At 45.3% G+C, this 17,437-nt stretch overlaps 1 protein-coding gene across 1 annotated transcript; it reads left to right on the top strand.

Annotated features, from left to right (window-relative positions):
- The first annotated feature begins 2,069 nt into the window (after positions 1-2,069).
- Positions 2,070-9,159, top strand: Fbxo5 (F-box protein 5). Its single transcript, XM_005065897.4, has 5 exons — positions 2,070-2,386; positions 5,389-6,055; positions 6,527-6,617; positions 7,747-7,926; positions 8,365-9,159. The coding sequence occupies exons 1-5, from the start codon at positions 2,308-2,310 to the stop codon at positions 8,620-8,622; spliced, it is 1,275 nt and encodes a 424-aa protein (XP_005065954.1). The 5' UTR covers positions 2,070-2,307; the 3' UTR covers positions 8,623-9,159.
- Positions 9,160-17,437: the final 8,278 nt, after the last annotated feature.

Genomic DNA, 17,437 nt, shown 5'->3' with positions numbered 1-17,437 from the left:
CCTTTTCCTTGTCCTCCTTAGCATTCCCAGGGACATCCACTGCTTCTAAAACCAACTTCACTGCTGTACACAGAATACACCAATGGGCTGCACTGTTATTTCCCACAGCTCCATTAGGTAGTATATTTTACACAACCATCTCCCTTGTACAGCATTTAAAATTTTTGTTGCGTTTTTCATGGTGGTTTCTTTGTGTAGCTCTGGCTGTCCTGGAACTCAATTTTGTGCCTCCCAACTGCTGGGATTAAAGGTCTGTGCCACCACACCCCATCAGACAGCATTTTAATATTCAGAAAGTTAGCTAAAAGCCCTAAGCAGTGTGATCAGAACTGTACAACTTCACATGGAAGTCTACTAGATCTAACTTCTCACTTTTCTGACCCCCTTGCTTGATGAGCTGCAGGCACGTTTTATACAGTGCTTTGCAAGGTCACTTCTATGTTCAAAGACTCAAACTTAACTGACCAAAATTCTCAATCCTTGGCTCTATTTACAGTTCTTTTAGCACTCGATTTTGTATCTATTCTCACTGAAAATCCTGATTGCCAATATCGTTCTAATTAGTACAAAGACTCCCGGAAAGGCTTCTGTCGTCTCAACCGTTTATACTTAAAGGCTCAATTCTCAGGTCCAAAACAGAAAATGCTGCCAGATTTTTGGTAAGCAACGTCATCTTTAACTTTTTTTTTTTTTTTTTTTTTTTTTTTTTGGTGTTTCGAGACAGGGTTTCTCTGTGGCTTTGGAGGCTGTCCTGTAACTCACTCTGTAGACCAGGCTGGCCTCTCGAACTCACAGAGATCCACCTGCCTCTGCCTCCCGAGTGCTGGGATTAAAGGCGTGTGCCACCACCGCCTGGTTACCCTTAACTATTTTCATGCAACATTTTCAAACGTGAAAATGCCAGAAAACTAGGGACAAACTAAAAGAATTTAGAAAAAAAAAACTGGGTCCACTCAGCACTTGCATGACTCGGACTAGTCATGGCCCCGCCTTGCACAGGAACTGTCACAGGCTGCAGAGGACTTTAACTGAAAGTCAAATGCTCTAGCAGAAAAGCAAGAAGATGGCAAGTGGAGGGGGTGGGCTTTTCTCAGAGAGAGCATCCCGTAGCTTCAGAGGGCGCCATATTCGGAAAGCGAGTCCGGTGTATCGTACCGTCACCACTTAGAAACCAGCGCTGGCCGTGCACTGCCCCGCTTACTGTTTACATCAGACTTAATAACAACATGTCCACTCCCGCCCTTGCTGCAAAAATACCCAGCCAGGGCTCCTCGAGCCCAAAGAAGTGGGGAGTTTGACTTATTTGGGGGAACAGGTGTGGCGTCTGGCGCTAAGCCTGCGAAGGGGAAGAAAAGCGAAAATACCAATAAACAGTCGTTAAGATCTCTTTTCGGTTGGAAACCCAAAGGAATGCCGCGGCACGGACTGGAGATCAGGCCGCGCCCACAGTCTCCCGGAGGTGCGGAGCCCAGCGACGCCGGGGTCCCGCCGCGCGCCACCCCCAGGGCAAGGGCGGTTCTCCCGCAGCCATCTGTCCCGCCTCGCCCGGCCGCCCCGCCCGGAGGGAACCGCCAGGCCCCTAGCGCGCAAGCGCCAACCCGCCAAGTCCGCAGCGCGGCCGCCGCGCAGGGCGCAAGCGCTGAAGGCTCCAGGCGAGGGGCGGAGCCAATTTAGGAGGGAGAGTGGAGCGCGCCTAAATCCTAGAGAGGCGGGTCCGGAGCCGGAGGGGAAGGGCCAGTGTTCCGGAAGGTCTGCGCTTAGCGTGGCGGGTTTGCCGCCCACCGGCCTCGCACTCAGGGCAGGATGGAAGAAGACGCGGGTCCCGTCTGTGCCCATCACAGATCTCCAGGCAGAAGTCGCAGCCGTCCGCAGGACGCGAGGACTCGCGGGAGGCCGGTTCGCGGGATGGCGGGGCGGGGGTGGGGGTGGGATAGAGTGCAGCGTGGCGGGTCTGCGCAGGCGCCCCGCCTTCGCAGGCCACGCCCCCAGGGGCCTTGTCCACACCCTCTGCCTCTTTGGGGAGGCGCGGATCCCGGTGGGTGGGAGGGGCCCTGTCTTCACGGCTGGCTCCGCCCCCGCGGCCTCCTATTGGGCGAGCGAGGGCGTCCCCCTCACGCCGTCCGCCTATTGGCGCGCGAGGGAGAACGCCGCGCCCCATTGGTCTGTTCTGATTTGGGCACCAAATTCAAAGATTTTAAAAGTACCAGCTGGCGCGCCTTTTAAGCGCTGGAGCACGGCGCCGTGGCCGGTCGGCTCTTCTTAGTGGTCGCCGCCACTTCACCTGCCCCGGGGCCCGCGGTCTCCGGCATGAACCGACGCGTCTGCAGCGGTCTCCCCAGGCCGTCCTCCTGCCCCTGCGGCCTCGGCGCGCGGACGGTCGCGGACGGTGAGTGTGGGGCGGGCATGGTAGGGATCCCCGACTCGGGGGCCGCAGCCTCGGGACTGGGTGCGTGCAGATCGCGGGGGCCCGGGCCTCAGGCGGCCTCCCGGGCCCCAGGGCGGACGGGAGTCGGCTGGTGCAGAGGGGGGACAGATGGGGTCTGGCTGGCCCGGGTTCCCCCCCATCCCATCCAGGTCCCCCGCTCCGGGGACGTGCAGGTGGTGGCATCTGCGCGCGGGATTCCTCCCCACCCCCTGCCTGGGCGCCAAACGCTCTCTCCCCTCCCCCACTCCGGCCTGAGCTGTGACAGGGCTCCGGGCTCCCTGGCTTGCCAGATGCCCCATCTGCAGTCCCTGCACCCCGTTTCCATAGTTGTTTAGCCACCTCGCATCCCAACTCAGTTTCCCAAACCTGTCCTCCCTCAGCGTCCTGGCCGGAGAGCGCGGGAGATTGCGCTCGCGTTAGCTTATCTCCCGCCCTCGTGCACCGCGCCCTCGGGGCATCTCCCACCGCCGACCCCTCAGAGTTTCTAGGGGCTCCTTCCCTGCTCCCGCCAAATGTAGAGCAACCCCTCTGCCCGCCCTACCAAACTCAATGGGAAAAGATTTATTTTTCTGCCCTTTTTTTTAAACCTCTTCTCTTAAGGCCTGGAGTCCTCAGGGGAGGGTTTTGAAAGCGCTCCCCCCGCCTGATAAAAACATGAATTTGCCAAATGTTCAGTTGTTTGGTGAGAATCGAACAGGAGTTCCTCTCACCCCGGATTGACGAGTTATTTAATTAATGATCATTTGTTTCAAAGCCTGGATGAGAGTTGAGCAAATTAAGTTGAATATATATGTATCTAGTCTGTCTTTGTTGGTCTCGCAATGAAAGCCAGATGCACCCATTTTACCCTGGAATTTTTCGAAACTGAACGATAAAAGCAATTCTTTGATAATGTTCATCAAAAAAGGAATTCAGCCTTAAGGGGTAGAAACTGCTAGCCAAACGGCTTGTGTTTGTAAAAAGGTCCTGACTCCTTAACCTTAAAAGTCGGAAATGTGAATAGTTTTCGTTCACAGGAGATACATTCTGCCTCCGAGTCCCCTCCCCGACTTGTTACAGCTTTGAAGGAACTTTTAAAAACTTAGTACATTTCAATATTTTTCCAAGCAGGCTTATAAAGGCTTTCTCCTGAGAATTACACTTTCGGGCACCTTTCCTCCGGCTGAGACTGAAACTTAGTTAACATATGGAAGAACCAGAGAGATTTTTAATTACAGTGTTTGATATGGGGTGTAAAGTCGGTATTTTTAAGTCGAATCAAAGGTCAGACTGGGTGCACATTATCAAGCCTCTCCCCTCCCCCACCCCAGCGATAGGACGGAAGAGTGGTAATGTGACTTATCTGTAGGCTCCTTTTTTTTTTTAAGGAAAACCAAAATATCCTAATAGAATAAGATGGTTAGAGATCGTTTTCATTTAAACTTTTGCTTCCTAAATTTGTACTTGTGGAACTTATCTTAATTTGCAATGTAGGAAATGATGAGAGATTGGTTTAATGTGTGATGTGGCAAATGCTATGGTTAGATGGTGCATTTATTTACAGTTTTCCCCATTTTGTGGAAAGGAAAACAAAGGCTTTAAGAGTTATCTTTTTGTCATTTTCTTCTTAGTAAATGGTACATATGTTAACTGTTGGAGTCATAAACCACTGGGTATTTTTTAAATTCTACTTGACAATACACATCCTGTGCATTGGGGTCATTTGTCTTACACCCCAATCCCATTGGGACTCCCCTAAACACTTCTCTCTAACCTTGATTCCATTTACTGCCCTGAAATCCACCATTGCCAATGCCCTGGGACCTTTTAATTTTTGGAGCCAAACTTTTTTCTGTTTAGAAACATACAGAGGTTTGGTCTGCCTACCTCTAAAAGGTCACCCCTAATACCTAACTTTCCCCCTGATCTATCATTAAGTGGGTAGCAGATGAATTAAATGGCAAAACTAAACATGTGCCCCACATTGATGGGGTGTGGAGTCAGGTGATACATTTTTGTGTGTGATGGGTTGCATGAACAGAATACAGAATATTACTGTTTAGGAGCACTTAGCTTGATCTTTGGAAAGTTCTTGACCCAAGATGGATTTAGTTATATATATCCAGATTTTTTACTTCTGATGTTTTTTTCTAGTTTAAAAAATGATAGGGCGTTGGTGGCGCACGCCTTTGATCCCAGCACTCGGGAGGCAGAGGCAGGCGGATCTCTGTGAGTTTGAGGCCAGCCTGGTCTACATAGTGAGTTCCAGGACAGCCTCCAAAGCTACAGAGAAACCCTATCTCGAAAAAACCAAAAAAAAAAAAAAAAAAAAAAGATAAAAAGAGAGAATCCTGTAGTCTGGAAAAGCATGTGGAATGCAGTCCCCAGCTATAAAAGCTCACAAGAGCAATATTAGAACAGTTGGAGCCAGAAGTCTCCCTGGACCGGGTTTGATTCTCTACGGTGTTCTTTCTTCTGCAAGTCCTGTCTCAGACAAATGAGGGAACTCACTAGAGAAACCTCAGTTCAGAGGATTGACTGCAGAATTGGCATAGCCAGACCTGAAAGCCCGTGTGCTTCCCCACCAGCTTGCCCCCAGAACCCGCACAGACATGGAAGAAAGCCAACTTCCTAGAGATGTCTGTCCTCTGGCCACACATGCACCATGACACGTGCAAACCCACACTAATAAAATGGGGGAGGGGATTTGGTTCAAGGGAAGTCTAGAAATAAGGATATCTAGATGAGTTGATGTCCTGGGACAGATGGGAAAAGCTAAAGAGCCGTGTAGCCATGGGCTGTAGTAAATAGCTTTTGGGTGGTACTCTGTTAATTCCCACATGCATACCATGGTGGTGGTGATCACTGTTCATTTCTGTTACTGGACATGTAAGGTCAGTATTTGGTGTAAAAAGCCCTGGGTTCAGTCCCCAACAAGGAGTAGGGGAACATGTTTCTTACTGTTTCTTGTGTTCTTTTCATAGGTTGTAAAGAAGAAAGTCCTGTTCTTTCCATTAAAATGAAGTGTTTTAATTGCGACCCTGATCTTTCTGAACTGGAAGTAGTAAAAGCTGAGGACAGTGGGAGACAAGGTTCCTACAATCCTGTGTGTTTGGAGCCTTCCTGTAAGGATTGCTTTAGAAACCAGGGAAGGCTGTCTTTCATTGAGTCACCAATTGTGGGACATGATAACAAGGAAAATCAACATGTAAAAAAAATGCTCAATAGTCCCAGAGAAATAGAAGAGCTGGAGGGCAGTAGACTGTATGAAGACAGTGGCTATTTGTCATTTACACATCAAAGTGACCATGAAGATAGTTCCCTTATCCTGGAGAATTTCAGAAACAGTCCCCAGTCCTGCCTGCTGCCTTCACAGAGCTCAGACCAGTATCCCAACAAAAACCTGCTGCCTGTCCTGACTTTCGAAAGAGCGGTCTGCTCAACATTAAAGAAGAATTCCAAGCGAAACCCTAAAGTGGATCGAGAAATGCTGAAGGAATTTATCGCCAGTGGAAACTTTAGACTACAAAATATAATTGGCAAGAAAATGGGTCTGGAGCACCTAGATATCCTCACTGAACTCTCCCGGAGGGGATTCAAACACCTTTTAGCTAATATTTTGACGAAGCTCAGCGACATGGATTTAATAAAGTAAGTGTGTTAGATAACATGGGGCCTGCTTCTGTGGACAAGTGCAAAGCAGCTTTAACAGCGCTGGCTTGGGTTTTGATGGAAGGTGTTTGAAACGAAGGGAAACAGGGAAATCTGCATCTCGTCTGGGCACTTTGCATTTTGTAGTCTTCCTTTTAGGATACATTCTGTAGTGAATCATCTGGCTGACTGAAGCTAAACAGGATGGATATGTTGGTTTCTATTATTGGCTGGTTTGCTTTGTGAAGTGTGCCATTTCAGTTACTATAGAGGGTTTTCAAAATCTATTACAAGTAGCCTAGAGTCCTTTCAAAAATTCATTCAACAGAAGCTTGGCATTTTAACATTTTGGCCCTTTGGCAGTTTGGCTAGAGACTAACAACTAGGCTTGGTCATCTGAGCATTTTCCATGTTTAGATGGGTTATCGAAGTTTGCACTGGACTTATGTTCTTTGTCTCCTTTGCTTCTAGTTTGTCTAAAGTGAGCAAAATTTGGAAGAAGATAGTAGAAAGCGATAAAAGAGCATCCCAGCTCTACAGCAAAGCCATGCAGAGATTCCTTGTAAGTTCTAAGTGGTGTTTCCTTAGTGTCCTTGTTCTTTTTCTTTTAGAAAAAGATATTTTACAACTGGGTGGCGGCAGCCTTTAATCCCAGCACTTGGGAGGCAGAGGCAGGTGGATCTCTGAGTTCAAGGACAGCCAGGGTTACTTGGGGAAAAAACAACAAAAAAAGATAGTTCTTGTCGGGCGTTGGTGGCGCACGGCTTTAATCCCAGCACTCGGGAGGCAGAGGTAGGCGGATCTCTGAGTTCGAGACCCGCCTGGACTACCAAGCGAGTTCCAGGACAGCCTCCAAAGCCACAGAGAAACCCTGTCTCGAAAAACCAAAAAAAAAAAAAGATGGTTCTTTGTAAGTCCCTTAAGAGTTATAAGGCACACAGGGGTTTTCAACTCTTGAATACAGTTCCTTATGTTGTGGTGACCCCCAACCATAAAATTATTTTCATTGCTACTTCATAACTGCTACTGTTATGAATCGGGATGCAAAAACCTGATATGCAACCCCTATGAAAGGGTCATTTAATCCCTCCCTGGGGTCTCAACTCACAGGCTGAGAACTGCTAGTATAGAGGGAGTACTTGGTAATTATAGTATTTCTGGCAATGATCAGTATATGATTGGAAGTTTAGGTCTTACAGTTAGACATGTTTAGCAACCAAATGTTAATTAATTAGCCAGGTGAATTTAGACAAAGGATACTTCCATTCTGTTTTGTGTATGTTGGTTATGGGACTACTTCAAAGGGTTACTTTAAAATCTGCCTCTAAATTGGGGTGGTGGCAGATGTCTGTAATCTGGGAATTTTGGAGGCTTTGAGAAGTTGACCTCTTGGCTAAACCCAAATGCATGTCTGATGACTGACTGCTGCCACCTGCTGGTAGTGGGAAGAATGACCATTTGCTCTGTGGGCTTTGGTCTTGTTAGTTTAAAGGCACCTTGAATTCCTCATAGGCTTATCTTGGTCTCTGATTGACACTTGAGTGGGTTTGGTTTTGAATGTTTCTGTGCATAGCTCTGTTGGGCTGTATGTATGTAAACCTGCAGATGGACGAAGAGGCTGGATATTCTGTTCCCATTTGATCCTTTCACCAACTGCAAATGTAATGAGTATCTCTTTACCTTTCAATCAGGAAAACAGTAAGTTGTCACTGCATGCTTCAACCAGAGGATTCGTCCTGGGCAGGACTGCACTAACTTCTGTTCAGAAGGCATCGACTTGGGCTCCACCAAAAAAAGATGTTCAAGCCAAGTTCCCCAGGCAGCGTGATCAGAAAGGCTCTGCCTACAGTCGGCACAGTGAGTTCCTTGAGGTAACTGTCGAACTGGTAATTATTAGGAATGGGGGCACTTACTTACTGATAAAGGAGTTAACGAAAGCAAGGCTTCAGAGTACATTTTGGCACTACAAGGTATCTAATGTTTGCTACTCAGCTAAGTCCCAGTTATTGAAGAGGTCACGTCTGTCTCCTTTGTTCACTCGGTGACCTTGAAATTTCTCGAAGTATTCGATGCTCTACTTTGTAGCGACTACTGTCCTGAGGACACGAGGTCCTTGTAGAAATACACTGCTTCCTCTATTGCTCCCTGTAGTCCGAATGATTAAAAACCCTGAACCATCAGGTGATAGATACTAAAATGTTTCCCGTGGTTATTTATCTGTGTATTGGAGACATAGCTGCCCTTCCTGGTTTAGTTACCAAAATTCATTTAGTCCACTAAAATATATGTATGAATTTTTCTTCTTCTAGGTGGCCAAGACATTAAAAAACAACGAAAGCCTGAAAGCCTGTATTCGATGTAATTTCCCTGCAAAATATGACCACTATTTAGAGCGAGCTACCTGCAAACGGGAAAGCTGTGGATTCGACTATTGTACAAAATGTCTGTGTGATTACCATAACAACACCAAAGACTGTTTGAATGGCAAGCTCCTAAAAGCCAGCTGCAAAATGACAGGCCCGTTGCCTGGAACTAAAAAGAGTAAAAAGAATTTACAAAGATTGTGACCCTTAGTAAATCAATTGTGGGTAATCTTAATTTCTGCTTTTTAAGAAATGTTAGATTATAACGTCAGAAGGTAAAAATGTATGGTGCCTTTTTGCCCCTTTGTGAATAGAGGAGATACAACCTCTTAAAACAATTTACAGTTTAATGTTAAATTAAATTTGTCCATACAAATGCAAAGACAGATCTTTTAAGAAAAAGAGAAATGATATCTATTTGTAGTTAGGTGGTAACATAAGATTGATTGGATTTTATGGCAAGTGGAAGCTGTAATTCTATGGAGTCTAAAACAGATGTGGTTCAGTGTTAGCATCTGTGATGCTTTACCCAGATTTGTGTTGTGTTCATGTCAACTTGAGTCTGTCCATTTAAATGTCTATCAATGTGAGCCTTTTTCAGTGTTCAAAGTGTCAGTTGTAAAGTCTTGTTTACTTCTGAAGTCTATTTTAATGTTTTTATACCTGTAAATATTTGTTTTTACATGCCAAAGAAAATAAAGACACATAACTTTTGTTACGAATAAAATTGTTGTAAGTTTAGTGATATGCTGTTTATTTTTTCCATTGGAAACAAGTGCATTAAGCTGTGAGAATTTGGGTGGTGTCTCAGGGGGCTTGTCATTTCCTCTAAAGTTCTTCCCCAGAGGTTTATCTAGTTAGTCTTGAAGGCCTGTAGATAAGCATCTCTAGGTGCTGCTGCAACTCCTTAAGACACTGAAGTGTGAATGAAACTGGCTGACACAGAAAATGCCCAGTTTTACCAATCATCACATCAAAGTAGTGGGCACCTGTTTGATTTTGTTTTCTAGTTTTCATTTGTTTATCCATAAGAAATTGTTCTAGACAAGCTGCAGTGCCAGTTTCGTGGTCGTGTCTTGCATTTGCTTATGTTTATCGAGCAATTCTTCAGTTTTAAAGAACAACTTGTTGCAGATAGTGATCCCAGGGAGTGGTTGCCTCATTGCAGGATTTGAAATCCATCGTCAGTACTATTCTGGCTTTGGGGGTTGCAAATTACTATTTGGTTTTTATGGGTTTTTGGTTTTTTTTTTTTTTTTTTTTCAAGACAGGGTTTCTCTGTGTAGCCCTGATTGTCCTGGAACTTAATCTGTTGACCAGGCTGTCCTTGAACTCAGATCAGTTTTTTTTTTTTTTTTTTTTTTTGGTTTATTTTCAAGAGGGTTTCTCTGTGGCTTTGGAGGCTGTCCTGGAACTCGCTTGGTAGTCCAGGCTGGTCTCAAATTTACAGAGATCCCTCTGCCTCTGCCTCCCGAGTGCTGGGATTAAAGGCGTACGCCACCAACACCCGACCTGAGATCAGTTCTAATGGGATTGCCTATAAAAATAACTTTATACTTGGAGCTCCGTATTCTGTACTATTGGTATTTTAAGTCTAACTGAACATAAATGAGTTTTGTTTTCGTATTTTGGTAATTTTTCCGAAAGTCTTCTGAAGTTGGTGGTCCGTTTCTTCCCTTTAGACTTGAGGGTTTCATTATGGTCTGCCTCAGTACTTTCAACCTCTCACTGGGTATCAGATTTGGTTTCTTAGTTGTGTCACAGGCTTGGGATGTCATTGCCTTCCCCACCACTTGGTGCTAACTGTAATCATTCCTGGATACGTAACCCCTGCCACTCACTACTGCCCACTCTCGCCTGGTGGGGGTTGTCTTGGGGTTACTGTTGTCGATGAAACACCATGACCAAAACCAACTTGGAATAAAAGTTTATTTCATCCACGTTTCAAATCAGTTCATCAAAAGCAGCAAGGACAGGAACCTGAAGGCAGGAGCTGATGCAGAGGCCATGGAGTGCTGCTTACTTTACTGGCTTGCTCAGCCTGCTTTCTTACAGAAAATGAGAACAGCCTGGGGACAGCCACCATCCACAAGAGGCTGGGCCCCTGCTCATCAGTCACTAAGAAAATGCCCCACAGGCTTGTCTAGAACCAGTCTTACACAGGCATTTTCTGTTTTCTAAGCCACCAGTTCTCAACCTATGGGCCACAACCCCTTTGGAGGGTTGGATGATCTTCACGGGTTGCCTATCAGATATTTACATTACAATTCATAACTGTAGTACCATTGCAGTTATGAAGTAGCAATGAGAATAATGTTATGGTTGGGGGTTCTCCACAGCATGAGGAACTGTATTCAAGGGCAGCGGCTTTAGGAAGGTTGAGAACCACTGCTCTAAAGTTAGCTGTCCAGTCGTGGTCGTTAATACACTCCTTTCCTTGGGATAGTGTCTGCTCTTTGTTAATCAAAACTTTTTATCTGGTCATTTGAAGGAAGCTTCTTAGTTTTTGAGGAAAATATCAGTATGTCTGCATTGTTGTTTTTGTTTTATTTTAAACGGGACACAAGTTAAGATCATCTGGGAAGAGGAACCTTCCCCCTTCCCCCCATGAGAAAAATGCTTCCGTAAGATTGGCCTGTAGACAAGTCTTTGGAGTATTTTCTTGATTAACGATGGGTGTGGAAGGCCCATCTCCCTATCAGTGGTGTCCATCTCTAGGGTGTATAAACCAGCAGGCTGTGCAAAGCACAGAGCATAGGAGTCCTCCAAGGTCTCTGCTTCTTCAGTTCCAGCTCCTGCCCTGAGTTCCTGCCCCGACTTCGTTCATGAGAGACAACTGTAAACTGTAAGCAGAAACAAACCCTTTCCTCCTCAAATTGCTTTTGGCTGTGTTTCCCCACAGGTTGGAAAATAGCTTAGATGGTTGCTTTACAAGGACGTACCAAGAAATTTTCCAATTGGCACTCTGTCAAGAAACGTGTGAGGTGTGCTTATTAGCCTTCTTGTCAACACTTACCTACAGTGTGTAGTTTTGCTTACTATCCTGGCTGGGCTGTAGTAGTTCCTTCCTATAGCTTTCGTTTATATCGTGTGATGAATGTTTAGCATCTTTGCTTCATTTTCCTTGATGAAATATGAACTTAAATGATTTATCTTTGTTGTTGCTCTCATATTGACGTTTGGGCATATACATTCGTTTGTTTGTTTGTTTGTTTTTGTTTCGCTCTGTAGACAAGGCTGGCCTTGAACTCACAGAGATCCACCTGTCTCTGCCTCCCAAAAGCTGGGATTAAAGGCCTGTGCCACCACCACCCAGTGCATTTCTCTTGTGTGGGTGTTCTCAGCCTCAGTGCCGCCCATTTCATATAATCAAATGCACAGGTTAGCCCTGAGGCCAACTTACCGCGCACCACACCCGTGTTGTAAGTGCTGTTGGGTACCAGGCGATGAGTGTTTCCAGGACTCTGCCTAGGAAGCTTGTCAATGTCTTTTCACACAGCTGGAGGGCTGCTGTAAACTGACTATATGAGAGTGTTTCAACGGTCTCTCCGCAGTCCCTGAGGATATGACATTGCTCCCTTTCCTTCCTAGTCTACTTCAACAGTTTGAACACATTGCCACAAGATGGCGCTCTTTCAACAGCACCGTCCTTTTTGAGTGTTCATTCCTGTGACTTTCATGTAAAAAAGATGGGAGAATATTATTGCTTTTCTACTCTATTTATGCTGCCAGATTAGGAAATCAAGTACATACATATTGCTATGTTAGGATAGGTATATTTTCAACAGTTTTAACTTTTGGTCTCAGACATGAAGGGTGCATCTTCTTTTCAATATTTGAAAGCTTTGTTCCTTACAAAGTGTGGCTCTGTGCTAACCTTTGTGGAAGCAGCCGGTCACTAGAGGACATTTGGACAGCTCATCCAAGTCCAAAGTGAGACACATTGTAACGTAAATGTAGCGTGCACATCAGATATTGGAGACTGTACAAAGCAAAACAAAATCAGCTTGACAATTTTCATATTGACTACTTATTGAAATAATCATATATTATCTGGGTGATGGTGGCATATGACTTTAATCCCAGGGCTTGGGACACAGAGGCAGGTGGATCTCTGTGAGTTCCAGGACAGCCAGGGCTGCTACACAGAGAAACCATATCTCGAAAAATGAAAAGAAAAACAGTAACCATATATTAGATTTTCTAGGTAATCCAAACACTATGAAGTTCACCCATTAGAACAAAGAAGTCTTTTTTGACAACCATAAATGATATGTCGAGATCGAGGACCCTAACACTCAGAGCTCAAGTTTTTGTTCATGTGTATGTTTTTATGAAAATAAATCATTTTATTTAATAGGTATGTAGGTGAAAGGACATTTGCTAGAAAAAAAATGAATGACAGTATCTTTTCAAACCCTGGAGGCTAAATATTCCCTGTGTTTTGTTGATGTAATTCTGAGTTGCTAACATGTAAAGAGAGACGTATTCAGACATTAGGTACTCCGAAGCATTTCACCTCTAATTACATGTGTGTGGAGAAAAGGGTGACCAGAGAGAGCGTTGGATCGCCTGGAGCTGGGGTCACAGGCAGTTGTGAGCCACCTGGCATGGGTGCTGGACCTGAACTCTCAGCCTATGCAAGAGCAGTGGGCACTGACCACTGATCCAGCTCTCCAATGTTTTTCCCAAGGCCCCTGTGACACAGAGACAGCACCTGACACCTCATCATCACATGTTTGTGGCTCTAGCTTTTGACTTTCTCCTCACTATGTAAGCCTGGGCATGATGTTTGTAGCCAAAGTAATCTTGTGTTAAATTTTCTATCATCTGTGTTACTCTACTACTGAAAATAATCTTGTCTTAAATTTTCTATCATCTGTATTACTCTGCTGCTGAAGACTTAAAGTGTCTTGTCCTCAGTAGGATGACAAGAGAAAACAGACTTCCTGCCAGGTAAAGATTTTGTTTACAGTGTGGAGCCAATGAACCTTTAAATACCTTCGAAGTACTAATGTAGACGTTTAGAGTTACTCGTTTGTCCATGTTTAGGACACGTATTGAGCACCTGCTGTATACAGTGTGAACTAGCTGGGTAATGTCAAATGCAGAGCCTGTGCCTGAGTTCCATCAGAGAACTCAACGCTGAGACCTCCTAACAGTTAATAACAGATGGCTTGGGTGTGCCGCCACACTCGCTAAAACTTTCCAATGTAGAAATGTTTTAGTCGTATTAAGGACCAACTCCCTTGCTCTAGAGGGCGAACTGGACATGACTGAAGAGAGTGGACGAGATTGTAGGAGGACACATGAGTACGCACTGTGGAATCAGACCAGTGAAAAACCGATGTTCTAGACCCAAGCATGTCCTTTCTCTCCAGGAGCAGATTCTCAGACATCCACAGATGCACAAGCAATATCTATGCCATCCCTATGTCCTGGAGAGACACAGTTGGGAAACAATATCTATGCCATCCCTATATCCTGGAGAGACACAGTTGGGAAACAATATCTATGCCATCCCTATATCCTGGAGAGACGCAGTTGGGAAACAATATCTATGCCATCCCTATATCCTGGAGAGACACAGTTGGGAAACAATATCTATGCCATCCCTATGTCCTGGAGAGATGCAGTTGGGAAACAATATCTATGCCATCCCTATATCCTGGAGAGACACAGTTGGGAAACAATATCTATGCCATCCCTATATCCTGGAGAGACGCAGTTGGGAAACAATATCTATGCCATCCCTATGTCCTGGAGAGATGCAGTTGGGAAACAATATCTATGCCATCCCTATATCCTGGAGAGACACAGTTGGGAAACAATATCTATGCCATCCCTATGTCCTGGAGAGACACAGTTGGGAAACAATATCTATGCCATCCCTATGTTCTGGAGAGACACAGTTGGGAAGACAAGGGGGTTTTTAAGAGAGAAGTTGAGGGTGACAGTTTTGTTTAGTTTTTGTTTTTGCTTTTTCTGCTCCAAGGGATAGCAACAGTCTTCCTGGGAGTCGGCTAGCCCACATGGGATGTGACTGTGGGCAGTGCTGAGATTGAAGAGCAGAGGGGAGAGAACCGTAGGGTCCTTCCCGCCCTTCTTCATTTGCTGGAGCACAGGAAATGTATCTGGGTTGGGGACTTCATGTCAAATTTGAGATGTTACCATATTGCCTCATTTTCTCTCCCTTTGGCGTTTCGGAGGCCTTGCCTGGGTAGCTAGAACATGAGGGATGTGTGTGGTGGGAGGTAATGGGAAACACACCGTACATTCTGTAATGTTGTTCCTAGATCATCCCGTCCTTTTCCTAAGTATTCACACTTCGAAGAGCAGAGAATGTGCGTGAACTTGTATTCCTTTCCTGTTGTCCCTGATGGTCTCTTTCTCATCTTGTCCCTCTCTGGGTTTCCACCAGAGGGCAGAAACAACCCACCTAATCCCCAGCTTGCAGCTATGGTCTTCAGGGTTCCAAATGAAACTTTGGATTTCTTTCACATGGTTGGGATTTCATCGCTCCAAGGAATTGTTGTTGAGGGGACCCACAGCCAGGCTCTGAGTTAGAACGCTGCTCTGCTGTTCATCCTTTCTGTGCCTTGGAGGAGTTCTCTGGTTTTTTTCCCTCTGAGCAGCGGTGTTTTCATCCTTTTGGTGATTATGAGTATTGAATAAGTTTAGACAGGTGTCAAGTGCTTCAAACCGTGGTTGGCATGTGGTACTCTCTATGCAAGGGAGAGTCCTTGTGGGGTTCATGGAAACGAGGGTTCTGTATTCCCTGGGGATACCTGGAAAACAGCAGAGTGAAAAGATACTCAATAAAGCCACTTGTTTGGGGGGTCAGGCATGAGTATGAGAGGCTGCTTGTATGTGTTCTTTCTACCCACTGTACTCTCCACCCAAAGGTAAACTCTTTCCCTTATTCATTGACTTGTCTTGTGTTAGAACAATGCCAAGCACATTACAGGTTCTCAATAAATATCCTAAAAAAAGATTATCAACTAAAGTTTTGATATCAGTGCCTCCCATAACTACACAGGGTTGCTTTGTCTCCAGGCCGTAACAGCATCAGGAGGAGGTGGGATGTGTAGGAGAAAGGGCATAATGGGAGGAAGTGAGGTCATTGGAGTTGTGTCTTTGAAGGGGATAGTGAACTTCCCGGGGTTCCATTTGCTATGGATTTCTGTACTGTGCCCAGAGCAAGAGCTGAGCGGCCAGGGAATGAAACCTCTGCAACAATGAACCAAAACAAACATGTCTACTTTTTAAAACTTTTTGAGTTGTTTTGTCATTTTACATGCCAACCACAGATCTTCCGCCCTCCCCTCCTCCCACTCCTCCCACCTCTCCACACCCTGGACTGACCACTGGGGGACATGTATAGGACAGAACTAGGCCCTCTGAATGAGGATGACTATTATATGGCTTGAGCAGTCTGTGGGGCCACTGGCAATGGGACCAGGATTTATCCTTCATGCATGAACTGGAGTTCTGGAGCCCATTCCCTATGGTAGGATACATTGCTCAGCCTTGATAAGGGGGGGGTGCTTGGTCCTGCCTCAACTTCATATGACAGGTTTTGTTGACTCCCCTTGGGAAGCCTTACCCTTTCTAAGGAGTGTGCCTTCTTTCAAGTTTATTTTCTCAGGTGTTTTTCATCGTGACGGAAGAGCTAGCACACTTGTCTACATTCATACGTAAGAACACAGAGACAGAGCAGACACAGCTCTCCCAGGTCGCACAAATAAGTGGAGTTCATTGCACCTTAACCCAAACCAGTGTAATCCTAAACGCCATCATTGTCTTCCCATGGGGCTTCCTTCCCTTGAAGAAGGACTCATTCAGCATCCCGATGAAAAGGGACATCTGATGGAATCTTACAACTGACCTGCTTGGCTGAGTCTTCATACTGTCTAGGAGGAAGGAGGCAGGGTATCCCTTGTAGTAATGTTTTCTGAGGTTTGTTTCCACTGGTGTTTAGATGGTACAGAGAAAAAAATTAACTTCAGGCATCAGGATGCTCAGGTCAAATGACTATTCCAAAGTCAGATTTTTCACAAAAGCGTTGCCTAACTATCCTCCATAGCCAAATGGCATCAGTGAAATATAAGGAAAAAGAAACATGTTAAATAAAACTGCTTCGAAGCTGGGCATGGTGGTTAATACACATCTGTAATCTCAGCACCCAGGAATCTGAGGCAGTAAGGTTACAAGTTCAAGGTCAGCCTGGGCTACACACCAAGTTCAAAGGTAGACTTGCCTATATCTGGACAGACAACTTATAAGGAGGAAGAGGAGGAGGGGAAAATATTTAAATTCACATTTTTGGAGGGCAGAATGGTGGGCTCACAGCCCATGTTCCGTTTGAGCTTTTTGAATGCCTGTGAGTGGAGAATGGAAACTGGTAACTATGGCTACAGCATCTCAGTGCTTTGATACATATATAGTCCCTGCTATGCTGGCCAAGAAGACCAGCATCCTCTGGGAACTTGCTAGTGATACATTCTCATCCCAGACCTAAAGCATGGGAAAGGGCACTTTAATACCATCCCTGGGCAATCTGATGAAGCATGAACAGCCCTACTTAGCCAGTACTGCCAAACTGCAGAAGACATTTGTGCAAGGGCTGATCCCCTTTAACTAAGAAAAGGCAGCCTTAGCATGTTTAAAAGAAAACACTGTTGGGAGAAGACTTATACTGGGCACTATTAAATGTCAAAAAGGGGAGCTGCGGGGGAGAACAGAGCTCTGCGTGGTTGTGTTAGAAAGTGAAAACTGCAAATGCCTTTATTTCTTCTTGTTAGAGACTTAACACTCATGCCAGCGTAGGCCATGTTTCTCTGGTTTTGCAGGCAGATTGCTCATGAGGCTTGCTTGTGTGAAAGGTCTGTCTTCCCATTATTTATAGGAATCTGTCAAGGCTACATTCTGCTCTATGCATGAATCATCAAGACATGTTTCTTAAATCCAGGCTGGAGGCAAGAAGCCAGACAGAAATCCATGGAACTGTCATTCCACA

Source organism: Mesocricetus auratus, unplaced genomic scaffold (genome assembly GCF_017639785.1).
Source record: "Mesocricetus auratus isolate SY011 unplaced genomic scaffold, BCM_Maur_2.0 Super-Scaffold_100018, whole genome shotgun sequence".
Lineage (NCBI taxonomy): Eukaryota > Metazoa > Chordata > Mammalia > Rodentia > Cricetidae > Mesocricetus > Mesocricetus auratus.
The sequence above is the reverse complement of the archived record's forward strand: the minus strand, read 5'-3'. Positions and strand labels throughout refer to the sequence as shown.

Excerpts from the sequence above, each read along its gene's own strand:
- Fbxo5 (XM_005065897.4), top strand. The coding sequence starts at position 2,308 with ATGAACCGACGCGTCTGCAGCGGTCTCCCCAGGCCGTCCTCCTGCCCC. Across the intron at positions 6,618-7,746 it reads AAGCCATGCAGAGATTCCTT|GAAAACAGTAAGTTGTCACT; the intron begins GTAAGTTCTAAG and ends CCTTTCAATCAG. Across the intron at positions 7,927-8,364 it reads GGCACAGTGAGTTCCTTGAG|GTGGCCAAGACATTAAAAAA; the intron begins GTAACTGTCGAA and ends TTCTTCTTCTAG.